Source organism: Carcharodon carcharias, chromosome 1 (assembly GCF_017639515.1).
Source record: "Carcharodon carcharias isolate sCarCar2 chromosome 1, sCarCar2.pri, whole genome shotgun sequence".
In the NCBI taxonomy this organism is placed as follows: Eukaryota; Metazoa; Chordata; class Chondrichthyes; order Lamniformes; family Lamnidae; genus Carcharodon; species Carcharodon carcharias.
The window spans coordinates 146,229,484-146,247,297 of NC_054467.1; the positions used below are offsets into that span (position 1 = coordinate 146,229,484).

The 17,814-nt window shown below is 47.2% G+C and overlaps 1 protein-coding gene across 1 annotated transcript in view; it reads right to left on the reverse strand.

Annotated features, from left to right (window-relative positions):
• gabra2a (gamma-aminobutyric acid type A receptor subunit alpha2a) overlaps positions 1-17,814 on the reverse strand; it is a 365,339-nt gene that overhangs the window by 141,247 nt on the left and 206,278 nt on the right. The window contains exon 5 of the mRNA XM_041183039.1: positions 229-449. Within this exon, the coding sequence (XP_041038973.1) occupies positions 229-449 (221 nt within the window). The remainder of the gene's footprint in view (positions 1-228; positions 450-17,814) is intronic.

The window sequence follows — 17,814 nt, forward strand, 5'->3', positions numbered from 1 at the left end:
AAGAAACAATACAAAATTAGGTTTTGCAATCATTATCTACTACATGACCACTGTAAAGAGACAGCAGAATATTATATATGTTTTGGTTATTTAAAACCTGTTTTTCTACTTTATGCATTTCTTTGCATTAACACTAGCTTCATGTTAGGGACACATGATACTGTCCTTCCAAATGGAAAAGTTGCAAAAATAGCTTTTAATTGCAGCTTTTAATGTTGAACATTTTACCTCATTGTATAAAGAAGCTTCCCATCATCTTGGATTCGTAGCAGCTTGTTAGGCATGGTCATGTTATGTGCCACTGACTTCTTGCCATTATAAAAGAATGTGTCTGGTGTCCATATCTTACTGGCCATCAGGTTGTTCAATCGAAGAATGTTCATTGGACCCTTAAACTTAAGCCTTTCATCATTCCAACTTTGCCGAAAGAACACATCAATTGTGTATTCCTGTTAACATTAATCAGTTTATATTCAGAACAGTAGATACATCTTAGTGGCATAAAAATGCATGATGTTATATTCTCACCATATGATGGGAAATCAAAATCAAATCCATTGTTTTTCCCTCTGTTTTCTCAAAACAGCTTAAGAGACCATTCTTCATATACTATCAAGACAATTTTATTAAGATGGTAAAGAGCTGGGAGTGCAGCTCTTAGCTAGGAACCTAAGACTGAAAAGCATTATACATCACTGACATATAATTTAAAGACAATATTTACTTCATTTTTGAAGCCATAGTATTGTTGAATAGTTCTGATAATCCTATCAATTTCATAATGTCTTTGTTCAGAGTTATTGTGGACCAGGAAACAAACAGTTTTCTTGCAGTTTATTTATTCAGTAGATGGATTGTTTTAGCAAATAGAAACAAACGTTGTAATACCATGACCACATGACACATTCCTGTTTCTTGATGTACATATAATTTCAGTATATTGGAGATGGGGGAGACAGTGGCATAATGGGGGCAGATGGTAGCATAGTGATAATGTCACTGGGCTAGTAATCCAGGGACCCAGGCTAATGCCCCGGGGACATTGATTCAAATCCCACCACAGCAGCTGGTGGAATTTAAAATCAGTTAATTAATTTATAAATCAATTGAATAATGAAATCTGGAATTGAAAGCAGGTGACAGTAAGTAGGGAGTAACTCACCTCCTGACTCCCCAAAGCCTGTCCACCATCTGCAAGGCACAAGTCTGCATTGTGATGGAATACTCCCCACTTGCCTGGATGAGTGCAGCTCCAACAACACTAAAGGAGCTTGACACAATCCAGGACAAAGCAGCTCGCTTGTTTGGCACTACATCCACAAACATTCGCTCTCTCCAGCACCGACACACAGTAGCAGCAGTGTGTACCATCTACAAGATGCACTGCAGGAATCCACCAAGCCTCCTTAGACAGCACCTTCCGAACCCACGACCACTACCATCTAGAAGGACAAGGGCAGCAGATAAATGGGAATACCACCAACTGTAAGTTCCTCTCCAAGTTACTCACCATCCTGACTTGGAAATATATCGCCATTCCTTCACTGTCACTGGGTCAAAATCCTGGAACTCCCTTCCTAATAGTACTATGGGTGTATCCACACCACATGGACTTCAGCGGTTCAGGTGGCAGCTCACCACCACCTCCTCAAGGGCAACAACTGCTGACCCAGCCAGTGAAGCCCACATCCCCTGAATGAATTTTTAAAAATGGTGGCATGAGACTATCACTAATTGTCGAAATAAATCATCTGGTTCACTAATGGCCTTTAGGGAAGGAAATTTGCCATCCTTACCTGGTTTGGCCTACATGTGAATCCAGACACACAGCAATGTGCTTAACTCATAACTGCCTTCTGAAATGGCCTAGCAAGCTACTCAATTGTACAAAAAGGAATAAACTGGATCAACCTGGCATCAACTCAGGCATCGGAAACGAAAAAGGCTCACTCAACCCTGCAAAGTGCTCCTTCCTAACATATGGGGCCTTGTGCCAAAATTCGGAGAGCTGTCCCATAGACTAGACAAAGCAACAGCCTCACATAACTGCACTCACAGAATCATACCTTACAGCTAATGTCCCAGACGCCATCATCACAATCTCTATGCCTGCCCTGTCCTACCAGACAGACCCACCAGAGGTATACAGTCGGAAGGGAGTGGCCTGAGAGTCCTCAACATTGACTCCAGACCCCATGAAGTTTTATGGCATCAGGTCAAACATGGGCAAGGAAAGTCCTGCTCATTACCACCCTTCAGCTGATGAATCAGTTATTTTCCTGTTAAACACAACTTGGAGGAAGTACGAAGGATGGCACAGGCACAGGATTGGACTCTGGCTGGTAGACTTCAATATCCATCAGGAAGCGTGGCTCAGTAGCACCACTACTGACTGAGCTGGCCAAGTTCTGAAGCATATAGCTGCCAGACTGGGTTTGTGGCAGGTGATGAGGGAGCATATGAGAGGGAAAAACCCACTAGATCTTGTCCTCATTAATCTACCTGTCACAGATGCATTTGTCCTTGACAGTATAGGTAGGTGTGACCATTGCACAGTCCTTGGGTAGACAAATTCCCAACTTCACACTGAGCATACCCTCCATCATGTTATGTGACATGTGGGATAGATTCAGAACAGATCAGGCAGCACAAAACTCGACCTCCATTGGATGCTGTGGGCTATCAGCAGCTGAATTGTATTGAATCATAACCTGTAACCTCGTGGCCTGGCACATTCCTCACTTTATCATTACCATCAAGCCAAGAGGTTAACCCTGGTTCAATGAAGAGTTCAGGAGGGCATACCAGGAGCAGAACCAGGCATACCTAAAAATGATTTGTCAATGTGGTGAAGCCACAACACAGAACTACTTACTTGCCAAACAATGAAAGGAGCAAGTGATAGACAGAGCTAAGAGATTCCATAACCAATGGATCAGATCAATGCTCTACAGTCCTGCCACATTCAGTTGTGAATGTTGGTGGACAATTAAACAATCATCAGGAGCAGAAGGCTTCACAAATACCCCCATCATTGAACCCAGAACATCAGTGCAAAAGAAACGGCTGAGGCATTTGCAATCATCTTCAGTCAGAAATACTGAGTAGTTCCAATGGCCAGAAACTGAACTGGACCAACCATATAAATACTTTAATTACAAGAGTAGATCAGGCATTGAGAGTTCTGTGGCGAGTAACTCACCTCCTGACTCCCAAAGCCTGTTTACCACCTATGAGGCACAAGTCAGGAGTGTGATGGAATAGTCTCCTGCCTGGGTGAGTGCTGCTTCAACAACACTCAAGAAGCCCAACATCAGTCAGGACAAAACAGTCTGCTTGATTGGCATCCCATCCACCAACTTAAACATTCACTCCCTCCAGCACTGATGGCAGTGGCAGTATTGTGTACTATATACAAGATGCACTGTAGCAACTCATCAAGACTCCTTCAACAGCACCTTCCAAACCCATGGCCTTTACACCTAGAAGGACAAGGGCAGCAGACGCATGGGAAAACCACAAACTGCAAGATCCCCCTCAAGCCACTCACCATCCTGACTTGGAACTATATCACCGTCTCTTCATTGTCACTGAATCAAAAACCTGGAACTCCCTTCCTAACAGCACTGTGGGAGCAACTGCACCAGGTGGACTGTAGTGGTTCAAAAAGACAGCTCACCACCACCTTCTTAAGTGGGGGGTGGGGGGTGGTGGTAGGGATGGACAACAAATGCCGGCATTGCCAGTGATGCCCATACCCCATGAAGAAATGAACAAAACTGTGAAAATAGCATGTGGATAACAACAATGCATGGTCAGTAACAAACAGTACAAACATGCCCATCACTATTGTGCCATATTTCTTTTAAAATTATATTTCATAATATTTGTTCTGTATTTTATAAGTTATTTCCATTGGTTACTGGAGAAAGATGTCAATTTGATTTACCATAATGATTGTCGATGATATTTATTGACACATACATAATCCAGAATATATTCAGCCATCCTTGATTAGCAAAATTAGACTTCTGACCTTTTCTAATCACAGACTCCAGAAAGAAAGGTTCTTATCTATTTGTTATACTTTTTAGTACTAAAAATGAATAAAACAATGCACATGGTAAGCTTGTTTAATTAAATGAAGTAATTAAGTTTCGAACATTTTATATGTGCAATGCAAATGTATACATGTTTAGAATAAGAAAATTTTGGTGATTATCAGGCAGTGTTAAATATTTTGAAATAAAGTAGGATCATCCCCAAGAAACACAAAAGCAAAATACGGCTGGATGCTAGAAATCCAAAATAAAAATGGAAAATGCTGGCAACACGCAGCAAGTCTGGCAGCATCTGTGGAAAAGGAAGCACTGTTAATGTTTCAGGTCTAGGACTTTTCATCAGAACTGAGAAAATTTAGAAATGTAACAGGTTTTGAACAAGTCAAAGTGGGGGGGGGGGGGGGGTGGGTGGGGGAGGGGCGCGGCATTGTGGAAAAAGAAAAAATGAAGATCTGTGATAGAGTGGAGGACAGGACAGATTAAATGACAAAATGTTTGAGGTAGTAGATGCATTGATTTTAATTTTCCAAAATTCTATAAATTCAAGAAAGGTCCTATCAGATTGGAAAATAGCGAATGTGACTCCTCTATTCAAGAAAGGAGGGTGACAGAAAGCAGGAAACTACATATGTTATAGGGAAATTGCTGGAATCTATTATTAAGCAGGGTACGTCAAAAATCTCAAGGCAATCAGGCGAAGTCAACATGGTTTTGTAAAAGGGAAATCATGTTTGACTAATTTATTGGAGTTCTTTGAGGAAGCAACAAGCAATGTGGATAAAGGGGATGCACTTAGATTTCCAGAAGGCATTTAACAAGGTGCCACATCAAAGGTTACTATACAAAATAAGAGCTCATGGTGTATGGGGTAACAGATTAGCATGGATAGAGGATTGGCTAACTAAAAGGAAACAAAGAGTAGGCATAAATGGATCATTTATAGTTGGAAAGATGTGACAAGTAGAGTGCCACAGGGATCAGTGCTGGCGCCTCAACTATTCACAATTTATATCATTGACTTTAATGAAGGAGCCAAATGTATGGTAGCAAAATTTTTTGATGACACAAAAATAGGTAGGAAAGTATGTCATGAAGAGGACATTAGAAGTCTGCAAAGGGACACAGATAGGTTAAGTGAGTGGGCAAAAATTTGGCAGGTGGAGTATAACATGGGAAAATGTAAACTTGTCCACTTTGGCAGTAAGGAAATAAAAGTAGCATGCTATTTAAATGGAGAGAGATTGCAGAACTCTGAGGTAGAGGGATCTAGACACCTTGGTACATGAATCAGGAAAGGTTAGTATACAAGTGCAACAAGTGATTAGGAAGGCAAATAGAATGTTGTCATTTGTTGAAAGGCAGGAGTAGGGATGTTTTGCCATTCTTGTACAGGGCATTGGTCAGACCACATCTGGAGTACTGTGTGCAGTTTTGAGCTCTTTATTTAAGATAGGATATAAATGTATTAGAACCAGTTCAGAGAGTATTCATTTGACTGATAACAGGGATGGGTTGGGGGGGTTATCTTACAGTTGGACAGATTGGGCCTATATCCATTGGAGATTAGAAGAATTGGAGGTGATCTTATCAAAACATGTAAGATCCTGAGGGTACTTGGTGGGTGGATGCTGAAAGGATGTTTCCCTTGTGGGAGAGGCTTGAACTCGGGGCCACAGTTTAAAATAAGGGATCTCCCATTTAAGACGGAGATCAGAAGAAATATTTTCTTTCAGAGGGTCATGAATCTTTAGAACTCTATTCTCCAGAGAGCAGTGGAGTGAGGGTTACTTAATATTTTTAAGGCAAAGGTAGATAAATTCTTCACTAACAAAGGAATCAAAAGGGTATCGGAGGTAGGCGGAATGTAGAGCTGAGGCTAGAATCAGATCAGCCATGACTTTATGAAATGGTGGAGGAGGCTCAATGGACTAAAGAGCCTACTCCTGTTCCTAATTCATATGTTCATATGTTTCATGGTACAAAGCCAAGGAAAAAGTGATGAGACAAGCAAAGGAACAAAAGATGTGTCTGGATGAGATGTGAATAGCAGCCATCTGAATACCAAGTAAAGGGATTAAGAAGAAGCGAGGAAAATGTCAGCAAAAAAATAACAAAGCAAATAGGGGCAGTGGTTATGATCTAAAATTCTTGAATTCAATTTGAGTTCAGAAGGCTGGGAAGTTCCCAGTCAGAAGATGTGGTGCTCTTCTTCAAGTTTATGTTGAACTTCATTGGAACATCTCCAGCAGGCCAAGGACAGAAAGTTCAGAATGGGAGTAAGGCCGAAAATTGAAATGACAAGCAAACACAAGCCAAATGTTTGCCCACTCACTTAACCAATCTGTGTCCCTTTGCAGACTGAATGGAGATGCTCTGCAAAATGGTCACCAAATTTATATCTGGCTTCCCCAGTGTAGAGGAGATCACAACGTTGGCAGTGAATACAGTATATTCATTTGAAAGAAGTACAAGTAAATTGCTTTTTAAATTGGTAGGAGTGTTTGGGGACTTGGGTAGTGACAAGGGAGGAAGTAAAAGGGTGGCTGTTGCATCTCCTGTACTTGCACTGGATTGTGCCATAGGAAAGGGACTGAGGAATGGACCAGGGTATCGTGGAAGGAATGGTCCTTCAGAATGCTAAAGGGGAAGTGGAGGGGAAGATGGATTTGGTGGTTTATTGTACATATTTTTTCAACAAGTAAGAAAAAATCCAGGGGTCATAATTTTGTGATTTTCCATTGTAAAAATGCCAGAAACATCAGAAGGTTAGGTTGGGAGGTTGGGACCTTGATGTTAATGTTCCTGTCCTTGAGTTGAGGATTCAGCAGGGACATATGTCACGGGGAAAAAACCTCTGCCTGCACCTCACAAGAGTACTGGTGCAGAAATGAACAAGGCCAGAGACCCAGTTCTAGTATTCGTGACTTTAGAGGGATCTGACCAGTGAATGACAGCCACTGAATGATGGGTGTGGGCCTCACACCTTGGATTAGATCCTCTAAGATTTCTGCCAAGTGGAATTTAAACATTTTTTTAGTACCCCCTTAGAAAGATAGCCAGTGGCACAATTTCTTAATCTTTTTCACCTCTTTTGTGGCTCGTTCATGAGATTTGCACTTAAATATGCAATGAAAATGAAGGGACCTTGCCCAAAACTGCATGTTTTCTTTGGGCCAGGAGCAGAGATTCCAGCAAGGTACATCTTGGCACTAATGCCAAAATGTAACCTTCTCGCTCCATGGATTTTCTCTCTCCCAATACTTTATTTGATAACCTTGTGAAGTAAAATTACCAGTTATACCTGTAGAAATGTTTACCATTGATTATATCAGTATATATTATGGGTAGTTTTGTGAGCCTTGATTACTGTGTGGACCTTTGCTAGCAGCAAACACAGATGAGAGGATCAAGGTTATAATGCCATAGCTGTATCTCTGACCTACACTGAATTCTGCACCAGGTACAGCATCTCACAAAATTACCCTGTACTATGATACCACAATAAGAAGAACTTTGGGTGAATTTTCACAGACGATTCTTTTATTATAAGATTTGAAGTTACAGCAGAGTAACAGGAGAACTCCCACAGAAATTCACCCCCTTTAAGGGAAAAAAAATGATACAAAAGGGTGCAACAGATAGACAATTTGGATTATACCATATCGGAACATACTTCAATTATGTCGTATTTACATTCTAGTTTTATAAATGTCAATAAAAACTATTGCTCAAACTACAGACAACAGTTTGAAGAAAAATCAGTAAAAAAAACTGTATAAGTAACTGTGAAATGCAAGTATATCCTTAATTCTGTAACCTTTTAGAAATTACATAACTACTGAAACAACTGCTGTCTGTTTATACCATATTCGGTAATAAACTAAATTTTCTAAATTGTGTCGCCGTTAAATTCAAATGCAGCAAGTAAACGATATAGATTTGTGTGCTGATGTTGCTGTGATGTGACAATGTTCAGTTTGTGCGTTGAGTTGTAGGCAAGGAGTGAATCAAAACAATTGAAATCAGGTTAAATAGCCTGATTTAAATTTATATTCATTTGCTTTACACCCCCTATGTGGATTGAACATAAAACACTGATAATGATTGCCAATGATGATTTTACATCAAAGACTTGCTGCTGCCAGCATCAAAGCAATATCCACACTGTCAACATCACTCAGCAATATAAATGAGATGAACTCTGCATTTCCAATGGACCTTTAGTGCATTCTAAAAACTATCATTGGAGGGAGTGAAAATGCTTCCTTCCTAATGTTGCTTTATTGGGCTCGATGTAGGCAAACAAAAATTGGGAAATCAAGATGTATTTTCACCTAGACATAAAACTAATGTTGCAGATTAGCCAACCATTACAGAAAAGGTCCAATTTTCATTGCCATAGTTATCAATAAAGAATAAAATTCAGCAATTTCTTGTAATGGCTGGCATTAAGTTGAAAACCTACCTCATTGTCACAATGAGCTAAAATAGGAATGTTTTTGACTGAATGGCTGTAGATCACCTCCTGGCACTTGGTGGGTGGGTTGTAGTTCAGCAGGGTTTTGCAGGTGAAAACGGAGCAAGAGCCCAGGACAGCAGAGGCATAGGGTTGGAAGATTGGAGTTTTGCTGCACAGGTGGGAAACAGGAGTCGCTTTGTTTTGGGGTAAGAAACACACCTCAAGTGGGAGACTGATCTAGTTTAAGATTTTTGTGAGTGGTTAATTGGTATAAGAGACATGTTTCCTGTCCATCAGAGCCAGTGGGGCTGGAAAGGAGGTGAGTCAGATGTAGATTCTCCATGGCACCCACCACTGAGGCTGCTGCTGAACTGAGAGAGAAATCTGCTGACTGTGGCAAGGCCTTCCGTAGAACCAAATGGAAGTGAGATGTCACAGGAGAGCTGGAGGCCTGGTACCCAGGACAGTCCTGCCTTTTATTTCATCAATGCTGACCTGCATTTCATGTTGGAGGCCATGAGGGAGAGGAAGGAGGTCCTCTTCCTGGAGAATGGTGGGAGCAGGCTGTTGTGTTTCTATGTCTACTTTACATAAACTCACCAATCTCACACCAGGATTGGTAAACTATACTTAGGCTCAGTTTTTTTGAAGATGCATTATAGAATGGCTCAGCAGACAAATCTACTTTATGGATTTAGCAACAATTACTCACAGGAACAGCACAACTGCAATTCCTACACCCACTCTCAGCTGCTGATCACATACTGCTAACATCCTGGTTGCTTTGTCATTTGCATATTCCCTTAAAATGGTATCACAACATGCCCCTTTTTTTTCAAGTTAACATTAAGAGTGAAAATACATGTACAGCAGGACCATTGCAAAAACTATTTACACAAAAGATAGATCTCTGTTTAAGAGTTTAAAAGTCTGTATAACAAAAAGGTGGCTTACTATTTTGTTTGGTATCTCATTAATGAGATCTTGAGACTTATATTTTTAAACATGAATACTTTATTGGTAGTCTTTAATTATGTACCATATGATCCCAATTACTCAACTGAATAGGAACAGATGGAAACGTGTTTGTACTCGAAAGAGTTACATCAATATGTTGCTTGGCCTAAATAGCCAAGTGGTTATGGTACTGGGTTTATATACCCCAAGATCAAGAGTTCAAATCCCACAATAGCAAACTATGAAACAACTTAACTTCATCTGAAACAGATGGAAATGGGTTTTTGCTTGGCTTAAATAGCCAAGTGGTTATGGTACTGGGTTTGTAACCCCAAGATCAAGAGTTCAAATCTCACAATAGCAAACTATGAAACAATGTAACTTCATCTGAAACAGATGGAAACAGGTTTACTCAAAAGAGTATCAACAGTTCAAATCTCACAATGGCAAACTATGAAACAATGAATGTGCTTGAGTGAGTTAAAATCTTACCTTAAACACTGTCTAGTTGTTTGCATGCAATAAAATGCATCAAGAGTTCAAATCTCACAATGGCAAACTATGAAACAATGTAACTTCATCTGAAACAGATGGAAACGGGTTTGTACTCGAAAGAGTTACAGCAATTTCATAAACTGGCGCCCGGTCTCCCTCCTCAGCATGGACTACAAAATCTTCGCCTGAGCCATGTCTTCTCGGCTCGGCACCGTGCTGGACCACATGATCCACCCTGACCAGTCCTACACCATCCCGGACCGAACCATTTATGATAACATCCATCTGGTCCGGGACATCATCCACCATTCCCAGAGGGCTGGTCTGTCGAGCGCCTTCCTGTCTCTTGATCAGGAGAAGGCGTTCGACAGGGTGGATCACGAATACTTACTCAGAACTCTGCGAGCTTTCGGGTTCAGGATGCATTTTGTCGCCCGGATCCGACTTCTGTACACCGCCGTGGAGTGTCTAGTGAAGGTTAACGGGTCCCTGACGGCGCCCCTTCACTTTGGGAGAGGGGTACGTCAGGGCTGCCCCCTGTCTGACCAGTTGTATTCTATTTGCGTGGAGCCTTTCCTGCGCCTCTTGCGGAGGAGGTTGTCGGGATTGGTTCTGCGCGGGCCGGGCATCGGGGTGGTCCTTTCGGCTTACGCCGATGATGTGCTCCTTATGTTTAGTGACCGGGCTGACCTGCGGAGGATGCGCGAGTGCCAGGAGGTCTACTCTGCCACTTCTTCTGCCAGGATCAACTGGGGTAAAGGTTCTGGACTCCTGGTCGGTCAGTGGCAGATGGATCCCCTACCCGAGGAGCTCAGGCCTTTCACCTGGAGCAGGACCAGCCTCCTCTTCCTGGGGGTCCATCTCTGCCCCGCTGAGGAATCCTGGCCGGCAAACTGGCAGGAACTGGAGATGAAAGTCACCGCTCGCCTGCGGCGCTGGACAGGACTGCTCCGAGTGCTATCTTGCCGAGGTCGAGTTCTGGTCTTAAACCAGCTGATCGCCGCCATGTTGTGGTATCGGCTGGTCACTTTGACTCCTCCCCCGGACTTTGTCACAAGAATCCAGAGATTGTTAGTCGACTTCTTCTGGGACAAAAGATTGCACTGGGTCGCTGCCGAGGTTCTGAGTCTCCCGCTTAGGGAAGGTGGTCAGGCGCTAGTGTGCCTACGCACACAGGTGGCGACTTTCCACCTTCAGACCCTGCAGCGATACCTCTATGTCGAGCCTCCTCCTAGATGGTGTGCCCTGGCAACGTATTTCTTCCGTCAGGTGCACGGCCTGAATTATGACGTGCAGCTCCTGTTTATAGAACAGCTGGGCCTTGGTGGCTCCTTGCAGGCGTTGCCCGTCTTTTATCAGGACCTGATCAAAGTCTGGAAAGTGGTCGCCTCGCGACGCAGCTCTCCCCCGTCAGGAGTAGCGGCTATCGTCAGAGAGCCACTGCTCAGGAATCCGTCCCTCCACCCTTTTCAATGGTTGGCGGAGAGGAGGGCTGTGGCCGCAGGGGTGACCAGGATCGGGGACGTGCTGGGAGGCGGAGGACTGGGCTGGATGCTCCCGCAGGAGTTGGCGCGTCGCGCGTCTGTGAATGTCCAGGTCACAGCTGATGCCATCCAAGACCTGAGAACGGTCGTGCTCGGACCCGACGTTATTTTGGGTCTTGAGGTGGCCCAGGTGCGCGGTGGTCTTCCGTCTGAACGTTCCCCTGTTCGGACAGAATTCCACATTGGCCCCAAGCCCCGAACCCTCCCTCGGGTGCTGGTGCCCCGCAATATGAGCCACCTCGGGGACATGCCCTCCTTGCCTGTTGGCACAGCAAATAGGGGCTTTTTGTCTGGACTGCTGCTGCACACCTTCCATTTTCTTGCCCTTGTCCGTCGACCGGACGCACCCTGGAGTGCCTTGTTGCCGTCCGGCGGCGGAGGCCCCCGATGGGAGGCCCTCTACGGAGGTATCCTCCCCCTTTCTATCGGGGACCTGGGTTGGAGGGTGTTGCATGCAGCAGTCCCCTATAATAAGAGGATGCATAGGTTCACGGACTCTCAGGACACGTGCCCTTTTTGCGGTCTTGTGGAGTCCGTGGACCATGTATACATAGGGTGTTGTAGGCTGCACTCCCTTTTTAGTTATTTGAAAGACCTTTTATTGATGTTTTGTTTGCACTTCAGCCCCACACTCCTGATCTATGGGCACCCCGTGCGGAAGGGGGTCGGGAAGGAGGAGGACCTCCTCGTGAACCTGCTCCTGGGCCTGGCCAAGTTGGCCATTAACAGGTCCAGGCAGCGGGCGATCGACGGGGGAGTCCCGCCCGATTGTTTGTCCCTCTTCCGCGGCTACGTTCGCTGCCGAATGTCCCTGGAGAGGGAGCACGCGGTGTCTGCTGGCACTCTCGAGGCCTTCCATGCTCGGTGGGCACCGCGGGGACTGGTGTGTTTTGTTGACCCCTTTAATCACATTTTGATTTAAAGTTTGTAAGGTTCCTTTAAATTTTTGTCCTTGGTTTTACTGCTGACCTGAATTAGGGGCTGTGCCTGATTTATCCCAATTTTGTTGATTTGGTTTTCATTTAAAAGATTATCAAGAGTTCAAATCTCACAATGGCAAACTATGAAACAATGTAACTTCATCTAAAACAGATGGAAACGTGTTTGTACTCAAAAGAGTTACAACTGTCATGTGATGCACTCAGCTGCTGCGCTTCTTTCCGAAGAAGGGGGATCTCCGCCTTCTTAAAAACTGGCGCCCGGTCTCCCTCCTCAGCACGGACTACAAAATCTTCACCCGAGCCATGTCTTCTCGGCTCGGCACCGTGCTGGACCACATGATCCACCCTGACCAGTCCTACACCGTCCCGGACCGAACCATTTATGATAACATCCATCTGGTCCGGGACATCATCCACCATTCCCAGAGGGCTGGTCTGTCGAGCGCCTTCCTGTCTCTTGATAAGGAGAAGGCGTTCGACAGGGTGGATCACGAATACTTACTCGGAACTCTGCGAGCTTTCGGGTTCAGGACGCATTTTGTCGCCCGGATCTGACTTCTGTACACCGTCGCGGAGTGTCTAGTGAAGGTTAACGGGTCCCTGACGGCGCCCCTTCGCTTTGGGAGAGGGGTACGTCAGGGCTGCCCCCTGTCTGGCCAGTTGTATTCTATTTGCGTGGAGCCTTTCCTGCGCCTCTTGCGGAGGAGGTTGTCGGGATTGGTTCTGCACGGGCCGGGCATCAGGGTGGTCCTTTCGGCTTACGCCGATGACGTGCTCCTTATGTTTAGTGACCGGGCTGACCTGCGGAGGATGCGCGAGTGCCAGGAGGTCTACTCTGCCGCTTCTTCTGCCAAGATCAACTGGGGTAAACGTTCTGGACTCCTGGTTGGTCAGTGGCAAATGGATCCCCTACCCGAGGAGCTCAAGCCTTTCACCTGGAGCAGGACCCGCCTCCTCTACCTGGGGGTCCATCTCTGCCCCGCTGAGGAATCTTGGCCGGCAAACTGGCAGGAACTGGAGACGAAAGTCACCGCTCGCCTGCGGCGCTGGACAGGACTGCTCCGAGTGCTATCTTACCGAGGTCGAGTTCTGGTCATAAACCAGCTGATCGCCGCCATGTTGTGGTATTGGCTGGTCACTTTGACCCCTCCCCTGGACTTTGTCACAAGAATCCAGAGATTGTTAGTCGACTTCTTCTGGGACAAAAGATTGCACTGGGTCGCTGCTGAGGTTCTGAGTCTCCCGCTTAGGGAGGGTGGTCAGGCGCTAGTGTGCCTACGCACACAGGTGGCGACTTTCCACCTTCAGACCCTGCAGCGATACCTCTACGTCGAGCCTCCTCCTAGATGGTGTGCCCTGACGACGTATTTCTTCCGTCAGGTGCACGGCCTGAATTATGACGTGCAGCTCCTGTTTATAGAACAGCTGGGCCTCGGTGGCTCCTTGCAGGCATTGCCCATCTTTTATCAGGACCTGATCAAAGTCTGGAAAGTGGTCGCCTCGCGACGCAGCTCTTCCCTGTCAGGAGTAGCGGCTATCGTCAGAGAGCCGCTGCTCAGGAATCCGCCCCTCCGTCCTTTTCAGTGGTTGGTGGAGAGGAGGGCTGTGGCCGCAGGGGTGACCAGGATCGGGGACGGGCTGGGTGGCGGAGGACTGGGCTGGATGCTCCCGCAGGAGTTGGCGCGTCGCGCGTCTGTGAGTGTCCAGGTCGCAGCCGATGCCATCCAAGACCTGAGAACGGTCGTGCTCGGACCCGACGTTATTTTGGGTCTTGAGGTGGCCCAGGTGCGCGGTGGTCTTCCGTCTGAACGTTCCCCTGTTCGGACAGAATTCCACATTGGCCCCAAGCCCGGAACCCTCGGGTGCTGGTGCCCCGCAATATGAGCCGCCTCGGGGACATGCCCTCAGTGCCTTTTGGCACGGCAAAGAGGAGCTTTTTGTCTGGACTGCTGCTGCACACCTTCCATTTTCTCGCCCTTGTCCGTCGACCGGACACACCCTGGAGTGCCTTGTTGCCGTCCGGCGGCGGAGGCCCCCGATGGGAGGCCCTCTTCGGAGGTGTCCTCCCCCTTTCTATCGGGGACCTGGGTTGGAGGGTGTTGCATGCAGCAGTCCCCTACAATAAGAGGATGCATAGGTTCATGGACTCTCAGGATACGTGCCCTTTTTGCGGTCTTTTGGAGTCCGTGGACCATGTATACATAGGGTGTTGTAGGCTGCACTCCCTTTTTAGTTTTTTGAAAGACCTTTTATTGATGTTTTGTTTGCACTTCAGCCCCACGCTCCTGATCTCTGGGCACCCGGTGCGGAAGGGGGTCGGGAAGGAGGAGGACCTCCTCGTGGACCTGCTCCTGGGCCTGGCCAAGTTGGCCATTAACAGGTCCAGGCAGCGGGTGATCGACGGGGGAGTCCCGCCCGATTGTTTGTCCCTCTTCCGTGGCTACATTCGCTGCCGGATGTCCCTGGAGAGGGAGCACGCGGTGTCTGCTGGCACTCTCGAGGCCTTCCATGCTCGGTGGGCACCGCGGGGACTGGTGTGTTTTGTTGACCCCTTTAATCACATTTTGATTTAAAGTTTGTAAGGTTCCTTTAAATTTTTGTCCTTGGTTTTACAGCTGACCTGAATTAGGGGCTGTGCCTGATTTATCCCAATTTTGTTGATTTGGTTTTCATTTAAAAGATTATCAAGAGTTCAAATCTCACAATGGCAAACTATGAAACAATGATCCCAATTACTTCCATGCATGGTGTTATTGCCACGCAGGCTCTTTCAAGGGTGTTCTATGGGCAGAATTTTGACTGGTCGGGCAGGCTTGGCGAGAGCAGGCAAGGGCGGTCTGAAATCTGACCGCCGCCCACAATTTAAGGCAAATTAAGGCCTGTCCAGCGTGAAACATGGCTTGTCACTGGCCGCGAAGGGCCGAGGGGTGTGGTGGGGTGGGGTGGGGGGGGGGTGGTTGGGGCCTATCAGCCACCGGGTCCAATGGTGACCCAGTGGCCGGTTTAAAAATGGCCCAGAAAGGCTGCCAGGGAAGGCACTGTTTGCCGCTTCAAGGATGGAGTCCAGTGTGTCAGCAAACGCCAGGCATGAAGGCAAAGCAGTGGGGGCAGTCTGCCCCTCGTTTTCTGACAAGTACCTCACTGCCCTTCTGGAGGTGGTGGCTGCCAGAAGGGACACCCTTGTCCCCAGAGATGGGAGGAGGAGGCCTCCGCACCTCACTGAGATGGCATGGGAGGAGGTGGCAGCCTGGTTGAGCAGCCACAATGTGGTGCGGTGCACCTGGGTGCAGTGCTGGAAGCGCATCAATGACCTGCTGTGCTCAGGAAGGGTGAGTACCATGTGTTCGAATGTTTTCGGCTGGCCAACGCCTGTGGAGCTCAGGGATGTTGGAATGTGACTGTCAATCACGCTGGAGGTGGCCAAAGGGGTGAGCCCTGGCTGCTTGGACTGAGTGTCTTGCACCTCACGGGCCACGACTTGGATCTGCCCTGCAAGGTACTTCTCAGCTGAGGTTGGTCTGGCTGCAATGGCACTGCAGGTAGAGTGTGGACTAATCAATGCCCCTCTGTCGTTTCAGGAGAAGACATCCATAACAATATTAAGAGGTCGAGGACTGGCGGAGGCCCTCCACACTTCTTCATCCTCTCCCGCTATGAGCAGGAGGCCTTGGAGCTCGAGAAGAGCCATGCACCTCAGTCAAGCAGCCGCGGTGAGGCTGGGGTGTCAGATGAAGGTACACTGAGGTGAGAATTTTGGCTTGTGCAACCATTCTAGTGCAGTCTCTTCATTGATGGGAGCCTTAAACTTGGAGTCCCCATTGATCATTGAAGGATGATGGCGCCATGATGCAGATCTCCATTGTCTCACCAGTGTGCCTGGCATGCACAGTGACAGTGTGATGACTTTAACCAATGACATTCTTCTACTTTTGGGTTCACCAGCAGGCGCTTGCTCTCCGGACCCTGAAGGGCCACCCCTGACACCGGAGGACCACCATGCTCCCCGAGCATCTGCGTCACACCCGCTCTCTGAAGCAGGCACCAGTGCAGATACCAGCACCTCGGTGGGCATTAGTTTAGCGGCTAGTTTCTTGGTGCACATCAGTGAGGACACTTCACACTCGCTTGAGGTGCAGGCGGAGACACAGTGCGCCCAGGGCACCGGCAGTTGGAGGACTGGTGGGGACCAGGACGATGCTAAGTCAAAAACTGATTATGGGCCTCTGGTGTCATCCATTAGGCAGCAGGTGCTGGACATCCAGTGGGGTGTGCCAGAGGATCTGGCAGAGATCCAAGAGGGCCTGCATGCCATGGTCTCCATTTTGGAGGAGTCCCTGCGGAGCATAATCACTGTGCTGACCATCATGGCCGAGCACAATGCCTTCTCCATTGAGAGAGCAGGAGTTGCCACACGGAGAGGCAAATCCAGGAACAGAATCAGGGGTTCCTGGGGCTCGGACCTGCAAGCCCGCACACAAGCACTGACCTCAGGTGGTCAGTGTCAGTGTGGGAGAGGAATGGGGCACCCAGTATCCCAGCTAGGTGCCCGTCTATCAATGGTGAGCAGGGAGGTCCAGAGCGACCTCAAGTTGGCACATGAGGTGCTTGTTGCCTTTGTGGGCTCCTCCCAAGGCGCTCTGGATGGCGGCAGCAGGTCCTCCACCCCTCTGTCAGCGACCGTGGCATCTGATGAGGCTGCAATGACTAGGGAGATGCCAGCTGTGGAAGTGGCTGCTCCCTCAAAGGCGGGGCCAGCACAGGCTCCACTGGCCAGAGGACGACCACCACGGTCATCAAGGCCAACAGTGCAGCAAAGTCAGCAGTCTGTTTCCAAAATCAGTGCCAGCAAGGGGGGAGCACCTAGACATAGCACCCGTAAACATAGGTTTAAAGCACATTAAGCATAAGAAGGACTAGTCACGGGTGATCTTTTGTTCCCCCGTTTTGTTTTTTTTTTAAAGCTGTGACTACCAATACCGGTTATTTCTGTTCCAGACAATGAGAGTTCCAACAATTAAATTTGCTTTTGTGTTATTGGCCTGAGTATGCATAATTTATTTTGTAGGTGCAGGGTAGGCCAATATGTTAAGCTGAACATGGGTGGCTCAACCCTTTATTGTACAGGCACTAAGTGTATCTTGGCAGCCATGGAAAGGGTCATTTCTCCGATCCATGATAGAGGCAGTAGCCCTGGTATGAGATGGTAGTTCTTATTTGGCAGCCTAGCTGAAGGACCATTTTATCAAGACGTCTTTGGTGTCTCTGCCTCCCTGAAGGATCCAGAGGTCTGCAACCACGCCCTCACCGTGCTCTTCTTCTGACTCACCACTGGATTCATCCGCTGTGGCCTTAGCAGC